This window comes from Cebus imitator, unplaced genomic scaffold, assembly GCF_001604975.1.
Source record: "Cebus imitator isolate Cc_AM_T3 unplaced genomic scaffold, Cebus_imitator-1.0 Scaffold95, whole genome shotgun sequence".
NCBI lineage: Eukaryota > Metazoa > Chordata > Mammalia > Primates > Cebidae > Cebus > Cebus imitator.
The window spans coordinates 3,334,159-3,351,048 of NW_016107410.1; the positions used below are offsets into that span (position 1 = coordinate 3,334,159).

A 16,890-nucleotide genomic window follows, 5' to 3' on the forward strand; every position below is an offset into this window, starting at 1 on the left:
ACGCACCACCATGCCCAGCTAATGTTTTGTATTTTTAGTAGAGACGGGGTTTCACCATGTTGACCAGGATGGTCTCGATCTCTTGACCTCGTGATCCACCCCCCTCGGCCTCCCAAAGTGCTGGGATTACAGGCTTGAGCCACCGCGCCCGGCCAAATTTAAATTCTTTCTGTAAATACTTTCTAGTGAAATAATTATCAGGATGCAAAACAATGTCACCATTTAGTAATGTGGTAGTAAAGTGGTAGTTAGGTGTAAAGTCTTGATTTAGGTTTAGTTTTTAGGAAAGAATACTTTGGGGGTACTGAGTGCTTCTTATTCCAGCCTGACATACATAATGACTTCAAGTCTCATTTTAGGTGATGCCAGTTTAAGTACTGTAAAGTTCCTCATCAACTTTTAGGTAATAATTGAATATCCACGTTTAAGTTGTCCAGATAGAGTATTACATTAGGATTTGCAAAATGGTGATTTTTTTTTTTGAGTTCTTTTGTATTTATTTTTACGTTTATTAGCTGGAATTCTTTAAGTCTTTTTAATATGACCACATTAATTTTTTTTTTTTTTTTTTTTTTTTTTTTTATTTTTTTTTTTTTTTTTTTTTTTTTTTTTTTTTTTTTTTGAGATGAAGTCTAACTCTATTGCCTAGGCTGGAGTGCAGTGGCATGATCTTGGCTCACTGCAACCTCAATCTCCTGGGTTCAATCAATTCTCCTGCCTCAGCCTCCTGAGTAGCTGGGATTGTAAGTGCCTGCTACCACACCCAGCTAATTTTTGTATTTTTAGTAGAGACTGGGTTTCACCACGTTGGTCAGGCTGGTCTCAGTCTCTTGACCTCAAGTGATCCACCCACCTTGGCTTTCCAAAGTGCTGGGATTACAGGCATGAGCCACTGTGCCCGGCATCTTATTAATCTTTAACACTTTCTTTCCACCACAAGATGCCCTGGGCTCATCTTGTACATTTTCTGCTCCATACATGGATTTGACCATTTTTTGTAGGAGCCATTGTTTCTTTTTTGGTTCTTTTTTCGAGGAGGCGGGGGACAGAGTCTCACTCTGTTGCCCAGGCTGCAATGGTGCAGTGGTGCCCTCTTGGCTCACTGTAACCTCTGCCTCCTGGGTTCAAACAATTCTGCTGCAGTCTCCTGAGGACCTGGGATGACAGGCGCGCGCTCTTGTGTGCTGCAAAGTTTTGTATTTTTTGTGGAGACAGGGTTTCACCATGTTGGCCAGGCTGGTCTTGAACTCCTGACCTCAAGTAATCTACCCGCCTTGGCCTCCCAAAGTGCTGGGATTATAGTTGTGAGCCACTGCACCTAGCCTGGAGCCATCGTTTCTTTTAGTGTAAAATGGTGCTGACCACCATACATCCTAGAGTTGCATGTTCCTCCTGGGTTGTCATGTTTTTTCTACACCTTTTTAGCGCATGTAACTAGGAATTTTCTTTTCTTAGGGTATAAAAAATTGTGAGTTTATATTCACGATAGACTAAAAACAAACCAAAAAAATAGTCTACCTGAAAAACTTCCATAACCTTGAAATTTGTCATTTTCCTTTTGGTGGTCTTATGGCATCCTGAACCCTGCTCTTGGTACCTGGCACATTATGCTGTACTCTTTTCATATATATGTCTCCTCTATTAGATATTAAGCTCCCCAAGGGCAGGATAACTTTCCTTATTTCTCTTTTCTTTTTTTCTTTATGAGGTAGGGTCTTGCTCTGCTGTACAGGCTGGAGTGCAGTGGCTTGATCATGGCTTACTGTAGCCTCAACCTTTGTGGGTTCAAGGGATCCTCCTGCTTCAGCCTCCCAAGTAGTTGGGACTATGGGGTGCATGCCATTACACCTGGCTAATTTTTCTATTTTTTTGTAGAGACAGAGTTTTGCTGTGTTGCCCAGGCTGGTGTTGAAATTCTGGGCTCAAGCAGTTCGCCTGCCTTGGCCTCCCCAAGTGCTGGGATTATTGGTGTGAGCCACCATGCGTGGCCCTGTCTTGTTTTTCTTTAGCTCCTAGCATATGCACTGTTTCATAGTGGGTTTCAATGAATGTTGAAACAAACTTATTTTTGGAGGTTGTTGCTGCTTTGTTTGGTGATATCCTTTTGTATGCAAGATAAATACAGTATTCAGAAATGAATCTAAAATATTTTTGTTATCCCTTTGACTTTTCCTTTCCAAGTGAACTTCTAAAGAGTTAAAATCATGTAGTGACTTTATCTTGGAGACGCGTAATAAGATTTAAGGTCATCTCATAGTTGTCTGTGTAACTTTTTCCTCTACAGTATGTTTTTACCCAGTACAACAAACCATTCTTCAGCACCTTTGCAAAAACTTCTATGTTTGTTTTGTACCTTTTGGGCTTTATTATTTGGAAGCCATGGAGACAACAGTGTACAAGAGGACTTCGAGGAAAGCATGCTGCTTTTGTAAGTTTTTAATTTTAAGTGTCTGTTGGGAAGGGAAGTTTAAAGATGTATTCGTTTCTTTAAGGACAGTCAGATTTTAAGTTGTTCAGTTAAGTGAGTGTAGATATAAGAAAACCTACTTTTGCCCAAAATTTTAAATTTGTTCTTCTAATCAACTTAGTATCAGAATATTTTGTGAGAACTCTTACCCCAGGACATTTTCTGAGTTGTTTAACATTGTTGAATTAGCCCAAATCAAGTAATGTGGAGATGAGGATGAAAGTAAGGAATAAAACGAATATCAAGAGTCTATCATTTGCAGATTGGATAAGAACCCTGTAATTGTTAGGTGGATTCTGGAAATAAATTCAAAGTTTTATATATTAAAATGAAAATATTATATTTCTGGACATACTTTAGATGTTTGGCTAATCGAATTATATTCTTGGATGTAATATAACATGCTCATTCATAGTGTTGAAAGAAATGTGAGTTTATATAATGATAAGTCTTCCTCATAGAAGTAGAAATTTTGAATTATTGAGAATGAAGGATTATAAAACTTTTTTTACATTAATCCTTTTAAAAATTCTTATTTAAATATATATATATAATGTGAAATATACCGTTTTAACTATTTTTAAATGTTTACTAGTGGCATTAAGTACATTTACTTTGCTGTACAACCATCAGCTCCAGAATTTTTCATCATTCTAGATAGTCTGTACACAGACTTAAAAATAATCCCTATTTGTTCTTTCCTCCAAACCCTAATATCCACTGTATTATTTTCTGCTTCTATTAATCTTTTTCTTTTGTGTGTATTTTTTGTGTGTGTGGGTTAAAATAGTATTGTTTCTTGTCTTATCTAATAAGTACATTCTTTTTAAAATTATTTATTTATTTTTAGAGACAGGGTCTCACTTTGTTGCCCAGGCTGCAGTGCAGTGGTTTCATCATAGTTTGCTATAATATTGAACTCCTGGGCTCAAGCAGTCTGCTTGCCTCAGTCTCTCAAGTAGCTGAGCACATAGCCATGCACTACCACACCCACTAATTGTTGTATTTTTTGTAGAGACAGTGTCTCACTATGTTGCTCAGGCTGGTCTCAAAGTCTGGCCTCAGGCAGTCCTCCCATCTTGGCCTCCAGAAGTGCTGGGGTTACAGGCATGAGCCACTGCACCCAACAATCAGGGGCTTTTCAATAATTGCTTTCTGAAGTTGGACTTGGTGGCTCTTGCCTTTAATCCCAGCACATTGGGAGGCCAAGGTAGGCAGATTTCTTCAGCTTCATGAGTTCAAGACTTGCCTGGGCAACATGGTGAAACCCTGTCTCTTAAAAGAAAAATAAATAGGTTGGGCATGGTGGCTCACACCTGTAATCCCAGCACTTTGGGAGACCAAGGCAGGCAGATCATGGGTCAGGAGATCGAGACCATCCTGGCCAACATAGTGAAACCCCGTCTCTACTACAAATACAAAAATTACCTGAGTGTGGTGGTACAAACCTGTAGTCCCAGCTACTTGGGAGGCTGAGGCAGGAGAATTGCTTAAACCCGAGAGGCGGAGGTTGCAGTGAGCCAAGATCATGCCACTACACTCCAGCCTGGCGATAGAGCGAGATGCCATCTCAAAAAAAAGAAAAATAAATAAAAAACAAAAATATTTTTTATTAGGTGAAGCCTGAAATGTGTACTCATGTGCACACACAAATTTAACTTACCAAAATATGAATATATGTTTTTTACTTTGCACAAGTAGTACATATACATTGTAGAAATTACATACACATCGTATCACATGTGGGAATAAATTATATGTGTATTAGCATAGGTATATTGTTGAAAATTTAGAAAATACCAAAGAACAAAAAGAGGAAAATAAATTCTACCATTCAAGGAAGAACCACTGATGATATTTTGACATATATCCTGCCACTCTTTTCATGTGTGTATTTTTTATTTTTTACAAAAATGTAATTGGGCCTGATGGAGTGGTTCATGCCTATTATTCCAGCACTTTAGGAAGCTGAGGCAGATGGCTCACTTGAGGCCAGGAGTTCAAGACCAGCCTGGCTAACATGGTGAAACCCTGTCTGTACTAAAAATAACAAAAAATTAGCCAGACATGGTGGTGCACTCCTGTAATCTCAGCTACTTGGGAGGCTGAGGCATGGGAATTGCTTGAAGCTGGGAGGCGAAGGTTGCAGACAGCTGAGATGGAGCCGTTGCACTCCAGTCTGAGTGACAGACTGAGACTATCTCAAAAAAATAAAATAAAAACAAAATGGAATTGTTTGTTTTCAGGGTTTATCCATGTTGTAGTATATTTGTACTTCATTCATTTTGTTGTTGTTGAGACAGAGTCTCACCCTCTTGCTTAGGCTGGAGTGCAGTGGTGCAATCTAAGCTCACTGCAGCCTCTGCCTCTCGGATTCAAGTGAATCAGCCCCCTGAGCAGCTTGGATTACAGGCATCCGCCACTATGCCTGACTCATTTTTGTATTTTTAGTAGAGACAGGGTTTCGCCATGTTGGTCAGGCTGGTTTTGGACTCCTGACCTCAAGCAATCCACCTGCCTTGGCCTCCCAAAGTACTGGGATTAAAGGCATGAGCCACCGCATCCGGCCAAGTAATGTCATTTTTAAAGCTTTTAATTCTTATTGCTAAATTACAGTCTGTAATGGTTGCATTAATACCTATCTTTGTTAGCAGTATATAATTAAACACGTATTAAACACTCATTAAGTCTCATGATTGAACCTTTACCAAAATCCCAACATTTGCCAACCTGACAAGGTAAACAGTGGTATCTTGTTTAATGTACCTGTTTGTGTTTACTTTTGTCTATTTTTTTTGGAAAGTAGAGCTCCTGTGTGTTATCTATGTCTTATTTCTCTACATTGACTGCCTTTTTGTTATTGATTTGTTGGGGTTCTTTTATAGCATGGGCTCTAGTGTTTGAATCTTTTCTATCACTTGCCAAGTTTTGACCTTGGGCAAGTTATTTAACCTCTTCAGACTTTCAGCAGAGATAATGATGGACTAGCTGTGGCTATGAAATGAAGTCCTACTTATCTAGCATTAGCGCAGTGATTCTCAAAGTGTGGTCCAGGCCTTGAAATCATTCAGGGTTTTTTTTTTTTTCTTTTTTTGAGATGGAATCTCGCTCTGTGACTCAGGCTGGAGTGGAGTGGCATGATCTGTGCTTACTGCAACCTCCGCCTCCTGGTTCAAGTGATTCTCCTGCCTCAGCCTCCCGAGTAGCTGAGATTATAGGTGTGTGCCACCATGCCCAGCTGATTTTTGTGTTTTTTAGTAGAGATGAGGTTTCACCATGTTGGCCAGGCTGCTCTCAAATTCCTGACCTCAACTGATCTGCCTTCCTCAGCCTCCCAAAGTGCTGGGATTACAGGCATGAGCCACTGTGCTCAGTCTCGTTCAGGGGTTTTTGAGGTCAAAACTAATTTCATAATAATACTGAGAAGTTACTTCCCCCCCCCCTTTTTTTTTTTTAAGATGGAGTCTCACTCTGTTGCCCAGGCTGGAGTATAGTGGCACGATCTTGGCTCCCTGCAATCGCCACCTTTAGAGTTCAAGCGATTCTCCTGTCTCAGCCTCCCAAGTAGCTGAGATTACAGGTGCTTGCCAACATGCTCAGCTAATTTTTTTGTATTTTTAGTAGAGACAGGGTTTCACCATGTTGGTCAGGCTAGTCTTGAACTCCTGATCTCAAATGATCAACCAGCTTTCGCCTGTTACTTGACTTTTTAACTAACCCATCCCTCCTTTCCCTACTTATCTGAAATGTTATAAACATGTTGTGAAAAGCGCATGCTTTTGTGTTAGACTAACTTTTTAATCCTGACTGTCAGGATTAAAAATCTCTCACCCTCAAATTCTTAATCAATATAATGAAATGAAAATAATACCTTCGTAGCAATGGTGAATATGTGGCATTAGCTGCTACTATTAGTAGTAACAGTTATCCTCTTATAGGTTGATTCTGGATTTTTGCTTCTATTTCTTTGAGTCATGTCTGACTAGCCCTACAGTATAATGTAAGTTTAATTGAATTTTATATCTTGTTATCTGTATTTAGTTTGCAGATGCTGAAGGTTACTTTGCTGCTTGCACGACAGATACAACTATGAATAGTTCTTTGGTAAGTGTTTCTTTTCTTATCAGGAATGGAGAGGTGGAGCTGAGCGATGGTAGGAAAAATTGAAACCGTTCTGGTGGCAGCAAAGCTATATTACAACATAGATATAGCTCAGTATTGAGTGCCTGTCGTGCGGACTGTAATTTGGTACTTTTTTTCTCTTTAGGGATACCTGGGGCCTAAAGGTAAACAATTTAGCTACCTCTAAAGAGAGAGGGGAAGGGGAAACTGGTTAAGGAGTGAAAATAGTAAAAGACAATCCTTTGTTACTAGTCAGCTTTTTCACTTCATGCATGATTATTATAATTTAGAAACAGATATTTTTGACACTGAGGGTATATAGGCAAATTATTCATTTGTTTATTCCACAAATTTTTTATAGTGACAAATATGTGTTAAATAGTCTCTGAAAATATAGCTTTGTTATAGTGTGTGAGTGTGTGCATATTTGCCAGGGGACAGGTAATAAATCAAGTAATGACATAGTCACTTATTTTAAGTGTTTATCATCTAGTTGGAGAGGTAGTATATAAAAATCTGGTTTTTTAAGATGATAACTCAGGCATCTCTTATTTTATTTTTTATTTTTAGATTTCTTTCTAGAGACAGGACCTTGCTCTATTATCTGGGGTTGAGTACAGTGGCACGGTTATGGCTCATTGTAACTTTGAATTACTGAGCTTAAGTGATCCTCTTGTCTCAGCCTCCTGAATACAAGCATACTCCAGCACTAATTTTTTATTATTTTTTTAGATACATGGTCTTGCTATGTGCTCAGGCTGGTATCTCTTTAAAATATATTTCTAATGATACTTGTTTACTTTCCAAACATTTTATCTGACAAAAGTTTTAGTTACTCTAAAATTAATACCAATTTGTGAAGCACTGGCTTCATGACCTTATTCACAGTAGAGTTTTTTTGTTTGTCTCTCTGTTTTTTAGAACTGCAATGACATGCAGAGTAGGTTACTAGGTACTCTGAAGAATTTTTTTTCCCCCAGTATCTTAAGCATCAGTAAAATATCATTTGTCTCTATCAGTACAGAAGGCACAGTTGAGGTGGCAGCCTGTTTTTCTGACTACTCTTGTACTAATTCTTGCTATTCTCTGTAAGACGGATATGTCAAATTGCTCTAGGCCAGATGCTATAATGAAAAGTTCGGTATAACAAAGAGATATGTCTCTTTCCAGACCTATTGTCCCTTCATTTACTGAATATTTTTTTTTATTGGCAGAGTTCTATACCACGAGTTAAAAGATAAAGAAATACAAAAAGTTCTGTTAATTTTGAAGAATTAGCCTATTTGGAGATATGTACCTTAAATACAGATCATCTGAAGAACATTTGCAAAAACAGTTGAGGATTTTATAACTGCTTGGAGTAGCCTAGACAAACCTGGCTTTAATTCTTTTGTCTATACTTGGTTACTTTATGTCTCAGCTTTATTCTATAAAATTATTATTATTATTATTATTATTATTTTGAGATGGAGTCTTGTTCTGTCACCCAGGCTAGAGTGCAGTGGCATGATCTCAGCTCACTGCAACCTCCATCTCCTAGATTCAAGCGATTTTCCCGCCTCAGCCTTCTGAGTAGCTGGGGTTACAGGCACCCACCACTACACTCAGCTAATTTTTGTATTTTAGTAGAGATGGGTTTTCACCATGTTGGCCAGGCTGGTCTTGAACTCCCGACCTCGAGTGATGTGCCCATCTCAGCCTCCCAGAGTGCTGGGATTACAGGCATGAACCACTGCATTGGCCATATTCTATAAAATTTTTGTGAGGGCTAATGAGAAATATATACTTAACTGATCTAGACTTGGTACTCAATACATAGTAAGAATTGATAAGTAGTAGCTATTTTGTGTAAAGGTCTTCAAGAATTTTAGTTTTTTATTGAATTTTACACAATAAGAGGAAATAATTTGGTAAATATAAATACAAATATATACCTGATTATCAGTTTGTTGTCTGTCTTCCCCGTTAGACTGCATGATCACTGAGGAAGAGACTGCTTTTATTCACTCTTACATTCCCAGGACTTAGAACAGTGTCTGACATAATAGGAGCTCAGTGTTTGTTAAATGAATGAAAAGGAATGAGAGATAATCTGTTAGCTGAGATAGTATCTGTTAGCTAAGAGAGAGAGAATGTTTTTATGACATTTAAATATGTAATATCGTAATATACAATATTGTTTTATTACATTTCCAAACTGTAAACTGATTCTTTTCTGTCATTGTACCTGTTTAGATCTGTTGAGTTTCCTTTCTTAAGTCTTGAAAATGCATTTTGGGAAAGTTATGCTCTCTAAGCATGGTGGTGAACAACCACATTTTAGATGGTATTTGTGTCTGTGTATCATCCGTTTAAATTTTAACCAGTCTATTAGCTTTTATATTTGTTGTTTACATTTTTTCTATTACATTCCAGAGTGAACCTCTCTATGTTCCTGTGAAATTTCATGACCTTCCAAGTGAAAAACCTGAGAGCACAAACATTGATACTGAAAAAAGTAAGCAAAACTTAGAATTCTATAACTTGGAAAGGGGTAGAAAGTTTAGCTTTATTCAAGCCGCCTCAAAACTTAGTGATGATGTGGGTTAAATGAAGTCACCCTGTAGTTCTTCTGCTCCATATGGTGTTGGCTCAGCCTACAAGTCTTCTGGAAGTTTGACTGGTTTGTGAATCTAATATAGTACAATCATTTTTGTATTATTTCAACTGGAAATTTTGTATTATTTCAACTGATATACCTTTGGTTTACTTTGTCTTACTTTGATCATAGGTGAACTTATACATTTATCAGTAAATTAAAACTTGTGACTTTTGTTGGAGAGGAATCATTTAATTATTTTGTATTATGCTTTTTCTTTTAAATATGAGAAATCTCTGGTTTCATTATATGTATGTACACACATGTGTATATATATGCATATGTGTGTGTGTGTGTATACTTTTTTTAAAAAACAAATAATATCCTCTTATTTATGCCCTCAATGACCCTAACAGCAAATTATAAGAGTTTTGTTGCTTCTGTGAATTTACTAAAGAATGCCACCTTTAACGTAATGTGCAGTATTTATCCATAATTTCCTTTGCAAGGAATGGACCTATAGAGAATTGTTCTGCATGCTTGCCCAGGAAACTAATTCTCATAAATTAGATATGCACAAGAAAAAATCCAAATAAAGTTTTACTAGAAATACTAAAATAATAATCATACTAAAATCGTGAAATAGGCAGTTGTGTATATACAGTACATAATTACAGAAACCTTGTTTGAATAGCAGTCTCATTTTAAACCTTTTACAACATTTTTATAGATGAAAACATTTTTTCTGCTAACTCTCTTAAGTGAACAAAGCTGCCTCAGGTAATGATATACCTGTGGTTTACTTTGGTCTTACTCTGATCATAGATGAGCTTATGCATTTATCAGTAAATTAAAACTTGCAACTTTTGTTGGAGAGGAGTCATTTAATTATTTTGTATTATGCTTTTCCTTTTAAGCTCCCAAAAAGTCTCGTGTGAGGTTCAGTAATATCATGGAGATTCGACAGCTTCCATCAAGCCATGCATTGGAAGCAAAGTTGTCTCGCATGTCATATCCTGTGAAAGAACAAGAATCCATACTGAAAACTGTGGGGAAACTTACTGCAACTCAAGTAGCGAAAATTAGCTTTTTTTTTTGCTTTGTGGTAGGTCTTTTTATGATATGTTTGCATATGATGTTTGAAACTTGAATTTTAAGACAGTATACATATCAACAATATAGGATTGAAATGTGAGACAGTTAGGTTGTTTAATCATAACTTTTAACTCTGTGATTCAATACCAGTAGGAAGTTAGGGTATCAAATTAGTAAGTGCTTGATATACCTCAAAGTTAGAATTCAATAAGTCCTATAACACTTCAGCTATTTATATAGATACACAAACTTATGAACACACACAATTTGGTAAGTTCTTCAGAATTTAGCATTGCCTTGTGGTCAGGATTATGAATTGAGTTATTTTACACTGGTATACATATATGTATATATATACACACACGCACATATACACACACACAAAGGCTAGTAAATATTCAGATAAGAGTTTACTGTGCATTGATTTTTTTTTTCAAATAAGTGTTTTGCAGTTTTATATTCATATAAATGAGGTTAAGTATTATATTATCAAGTACTCGGTATATTTCTATAGAATTTCTGGTTGTCATATTTATATAGAAACTGAAAAATGTGCTTAAGATTTCACACAGAATAATGATAAAGTATTGTTATTTTGGGCTAAGTTAGGATTAGAGACTTATCAGAGTTAGTGAGAACTCTAACATGCAGAATTTAAAAAATGAACTTCCATGCTATTTTATGTACACATCATTTGAAGTAGCCTAATGCAAGGTTTTTAAATATGAGCCTTTAAGATTCAAATGTATATCGGGCATCTTATAACACTAAATAGTGCAATGCTAATGTCAATGTTATTAGCCTGATTATAAAATTTTAACTTTATGATTTTGCCTTTCATACTCATTGTTGAATAGCTTGTTTTTCTCCATTCCCTGGCTCTACTAATAACATTATTCTTTATAGCAGATTTAAAGATATGTGCAGATAATAGCCTTTTTAAGAATTCTTTTATGAAACTATAATAAAATATACGTAAAATATACAATTTTGACCTTTTTTTTTTTTTCCAAGACAGAGTTTTGCTCTTGTTGTCCAGGCTGGAATGCAATGGCATGATCTTGGCTTACCACAACCTCTACCTCCCAGCAGGCAATTCTCCTGCCTCAGCCTCCTGAGCAGCTGGGATTACAGGCATGCACCACCTCACCTGGCTAATTTTGTATTTTTAGTAGAGACAGGGTTTCTTCATGTTGGTCAGGCTGGTATCGAACTCACGACCTCAGATGATCCCCCCGCCCCGCCTCAGCCTTCTAAAGTGTTGGGATTACAGGCATAAGTCACCACACCTGGCCCTGATCATTTTTAAGTGTACAGTTAGTGGCATAAATTACATTCACATTGTTGCGCAACCATCACCCCATCCATCCACAGAATTTTTTCATCTTGTAAAACTGAAACTATTCATTAAACTTTAACTCCTCATTCCTGCCTCCCCCAACCCCTGGTCACCACTATTCTATTTCTGTTTAGATGGATTTGACTACTCATAAGTACCCCATGTCGAATGGAATCATATAGCATTTGTCTTTTTGAGACTGATTTATTTCACTTAGCATAATGTCCTCCGGCTTCATCCGGGTTGTAACATGTGTCAGAATTTCCTTTCTTTTGAAAGCAGAATAATATTTCATTGTACAGATAGACCATCTTTTGTTTATTCATTCTTGTGTCAATAGACGCTTGGGTCACTTTGACCATAAATTGTCTTTAAAAAATATCAACTTAAAATACATTGTGAAAGCAGAGAGCTAACAGATAGTTTCAATTTTATAAGATGAAAAAATACTGTGGATGGATGGGGTGATGGTTGCACAACAATGTGAATGTACTTTATGCCACTAACTGTACACTTAAAAATGGTGAAAATGGCATATTTTATGTATGTTTTACTATAATTTCAAAAAATAATTCTTAAAAAGGCTATTATCTGCACCTATTTTTAAATCTGCTAGAATGACTAGTGTTATTGTAGAGCAATTTACATAATGCATTTCTCTCAAAGTTTTAAGTTAGGAAAAAGTTTGCTTTTTCCAAGAAAGGGAGATAATTCCTTTTAATAGACAATAAGCTGTGTAACTCAGGTTTTCCTTATTGCCTTCCTGCCTTTTTGCCTACAGATGAGCTGTGTGCTCACCCAAAGTAGCTTTCTTCCTTTAAACTGAAGTTTCTGATATAATCATCATGTTCCATAGCCAGCTCCCACTCCATTACCTTTTTAATCTGGCTCTTTTTTTTTTTTTTTGAGGTGGAGTCTCACCCTATTGCCCAGGCTGGAGTGCGATGGAGCAATTTCACCTCACTGCATCCTCCGCCTCCCGGGTTCAAGCGATTATCCTGCCTTAGCCTCCCAAGGAGCTGGGATTACAGGCGCGCACCACCATGCCTGGCTAATTTTTTGTATCTTTAGTAGAGATGGGGTTTTACCATGTTGGCCAAGCTGGTCTCAAACTCCTGCCCTCATGATCTGCCCACCTGAGCCTCCTAAAGTGCTGGGATTACAGGTGTGAGCCACTGCGCGCAGCCTAATCTGGCTCTTATCTTTTTACTCTTGTTTTAATATTTACCATATATAGTTGGTCCTTGAACAACATGGGTCTATATTGTGCAGGAATGCTTACACACAGATTTTCATCTATCTTTGCCATCCCTAAAACAGCAAGACCAATCCTTTCTCTTCCTCAGCCTACTTACTCAACATGAAGTTGACGAGGATGAAGACCTTTATATGATGATTCATTTCCATGTAGTAAATATATTCTTTCTTATGATTTCATTAATAGCATTTCTTTTCTCTAGCTTACTTTGTTATAAGCATACAGTATACTATACATATAACATACAAAATGTATGTTAATCATTACTTACGTTATTGATTGAGTTTCCAGTCACCATTAGGCTATTAGTAGTTACACTTTGAGGGAGTCAAAAGTTATAGCAGACTTTTTACTGCATGAAGGTTGGTCCCCTAATCCTATGTTGTTCAAGGGTCAACTATGGATGCTTTTATTACACATTTCCTTTGAAAACTGGGTAGCATGCATTTTAGTCCTGCCTTACACTCATTTAAAACAAGCAAACAGAGATCCCACATAATAAAATAACATGAATATTTGAGACTTTAAACTATTTTTATTACATATATAATTATCATATTACAAATCCTAAAGATTTTCTTGCTGTTTACCTAGCAGAATATATTAATCAAGTTATCATTAAAGTAAAGGCATTCCTTTGGGAAGTCAGAAGAATACAGTCCAGATACCAGTTGGCCCTCCAAATCCTTGAGTTCTGCCTCCTTGGATCAAAACAACTACAGATCAAAAATAATGAAGGTGAAAAAATAGAAGAACAGAAATACAATAATAAAAATAATAGAGATTAAAAAACAATAGCGTAACTATTTACATTGTCTTAGGTTCAAGTAATCTAGAGATGATTTAAAGTATATGTAAGGATGTGGATAGGTTGTATGCAAATGCTGTGCCATTTTATATAAGGGACTTAAACATCTTTGGAGTTTGATACCTTTGGAGTTTGGGTCCTGGACCCAATTCCCTGCAGATACTGAGAGAAAATTAGCTTTTTGGAAATGTAGCTTAATAGAATGATAAGCTTTAGATAAGGTTAAGAGCAGTGCTGTTCAGTAGACACATAACATAAGCCTCAAATGCAGGCCACAAATATAGTTTTAAATTATCTAGTAGAAGCATTTAAAAAAGGAAGAAGAAACAGATGATATGAATTTGAATATTATAGTTGTATTTAACCCACTGTATGTAAAAATATTTCAACATGTTGATATAAAAATTATTGATGAATAATTTTTATTCATCAATAAATTATGTAATAACGTGAATGTACTTTATGCCACTAACTGTACACTTGATCAAAATGGTATATTTTATATATGTTTTATTATAATTTCAAAAAATCTTGAAAAGGCTATTCACATGTATCTTTAAATCTGCTATAAAGACTGTTATTATTATATAACAATTTACATAATACATTTCTCTTTTACATTCTTTTTTTGTACTAAAATCTTCTAAGTCCAGTATGTATTATACTTAAAGCACATTTCAATTCAGACCAGCCAATTTCAATTGCTCAGTAGACATGTGTGGCTAGTGTCTAATGTATTGGACAGTGTAGATCAAAAGGAGTTAATGATTACTGTATTTGCCAGTCTTCTCTGAATATCTTGTCTTATTAGGTTTATTTTTTTTCTGTAAAATATAATTTAGGTGACACTGGCTTTCTCAAGAATATCTCCTGCTATATATCCAAAGTAAATGAAATCAGTATCTCAAAGAGATGTCTGGACCTCCATGTTTATTTTATAGTATTCACAATAGACAAGAAATGGGGACAACCTGAGTGTGTATCAATGGATGAATATATATAGTACATTTTTATGGCGGAATATAATGTAATATTCAGCTGTAAAAGAAGGAAATCCTGCCATTTGCAACAACATGGATAAACCTGGAAGACATTATGCTAAATGAAATAAACCAGGCATAGAAAGACAAATACTTGCAAATATGATTTCACGTATATATGTAGAATCTAAAATAGGAGCAAAGAGTAGAATGGTGGTTGCCAGAGGGTAAAATGCTAGGGAAATGGGGAAGTGTTAGTCAAAGAGTACATAGTTTCAATTATGAGATGAATAAGTTCTGGGGACTAATATATATGGAGATTTCAGATAATAGTACTATATTCTTTACATTTAATAAGAGCAGATTTTTAAATGTGTTCATCACATACACACAAAAAATGGTAACTATGGGTGATGATGGATGTGCTAATTAATTTGACTGTGGTAATCAGTAGACAATGTTATGTGTATGTTAAATCATGTTATATACCTTGAACATATATAATTTTTGTCAAATATTAACATTTTATGACAACTTAAAAATGTATTACTACTCTTGAAATTATGAAATATGTTAATTATTTGTTATAATTATTCATAAATGGTTGTCTTCAACTCTGAAATAATGAAGGGAGATGTATGGATAATTTTTATTGGAGCATGGTTAAGATGGGTTCTCTTTTATGATGAGGGTGCTATGGAAACAAGAGCCAGAGATTGGAGTTTGGGGAGAGGTAAAGAATGAGAAGGTCATTCTGGAAAGAGTTCACAGCTAATGAAGAATTCATATGATCTTTGACTGCTTCTTATCCAAGTGATCTGTTTTTATTTCTTTACCTTGTATTAGCATGGACCCGTGAGGTTGTTTGGAAAATGAGCATAATATTTAAGTATTAAAATAGTCAGAGAAGTGGGTCAAGAAAGCTAATCACTCTGTGAGCATTATCTGTTCATGGAGAAAATCTCTGACAGATAAGATTAAGGGCAGAATTTGCTTCTTTTCTAGCACTTCACCTGCAGGCAGATTGTGGGTTCTCTTGCCATATATGTTTGATATTACCCATCTCACCAGTTGTTACTTCATTTTACCTAGATAGGCAAATGTAATTATCTAGGAAATCAAAGGATTGCAGATGGAATCAGGACCACATTGCTACAGTTTCATTCTGGCATTAGCCTTGAGTACAGTATGCACTGAATGAAGACTACTAGGCTGTTAACCACTTGCTGCCTTCTCATAGTGTTCAACAATCATATGTCTCTACTGCTTCTTTGCAATGTAAATACTAGTGTAACACCACTTAGCCACAAGCTCTGAGAGAGACCAAGAGTTGCCCCTCTCTTAATAGAGATAAGTCATTCAGTGGGATAACGCTTTGAGTCAACCAGTGTTAAGTAACAGAGACACCGAAAACAATTAGGCTAATGGTTTACTTTGCTTGACCCAGCAATCCATCTCTTGAGTATATGCTTTAGTGACACTCATGTACTTATACACCAGGTGGCGGGCATGTACTAGAATTAGAATATTCATAGTAGTGTTGTTTCAGATAGTTAAAAGGTGTTATCTACAAAAAATGGATGAATTATCAGTGAAAATTAATTTACTTTGGACATACACATCCTGCCAGGCTTTATCAAATTAAGTCTTATTTCTTATTCTCCATCCTAACCTAGATAAGTGGAAGAGAAGAATTACTTTTTAAAGAGTCCTGATAGCTGGAAAACTTCCTTCACTGTATCCAAACTTATGAAAACTCTTTGGGTTGTGTTTCTAAACTGAAATTGAGAAAAGCAATCACAATTAACCAGTAAATTAACAATTTTTTGGGCATTAATTTTTTTAGGACATTAATAAAATTTGAGGACATTTCTAAATTTCCAAAGTGAATATAGCCTTTTATTTTTCAATCCAGCTAGCCAGCAAGATTCATCCATATCCATGCACATCATCTGGTTTAATAGATTTCTCATTATGCTGTATTCATCTGTACATATTGTAATGTTGGAGAATTTTCCCAAATTTAAATATAATTTAGATAACAGAATAATATCAGCAGTACTTAGATAAAGCAATTTTTTTTTTTTTTTTGGAGACATGGTCTCTCTGTCATCCAGGCTGAAGTGCAGTGAGGCTGTCATGGAGCCTCAACCTCCCAGGCTCAAGTAATTCTCCCACCTCAGCCTCCCAAGTAGCTGGGAGTACAGGTGCGCACTACCACACCTGCCTATTTTTTTTTTTTT

General features: G+C 36.1%; 1 protein-coding gene across 1 annotated transcript in view; it reads left to right on the forward strand.

Annotated features, from left to right (window-relative positions):
• The window catches only part of SLC35F5 (solute carrier family 35 member F5), a 41,294-nt gene that overhangs the window by 2,038 nt on the left and 22,366 nt on the right, over positions 1-16,890 (forward strand). Inside the window, exons 4-7 of the mRNA XM_017536031.2 lie at positions 2,285-2,428; positions 6,509-6,571; positions 9,005-9,086; positions 10,085-10,272. Coding sequence (XP_017391520.1) covers positions 2,285-2,428; positions 6,509-6,571; positions 9,005-9,086; positions 10,085-10,272 — 477 coding nt within the window. The remainder of the gene's footprint in view (positions 1-2,284; positions 2,429-6,508; positions 6,572-9,004; positions 9,087-10,084; positions 10,273-16,890) is intronic.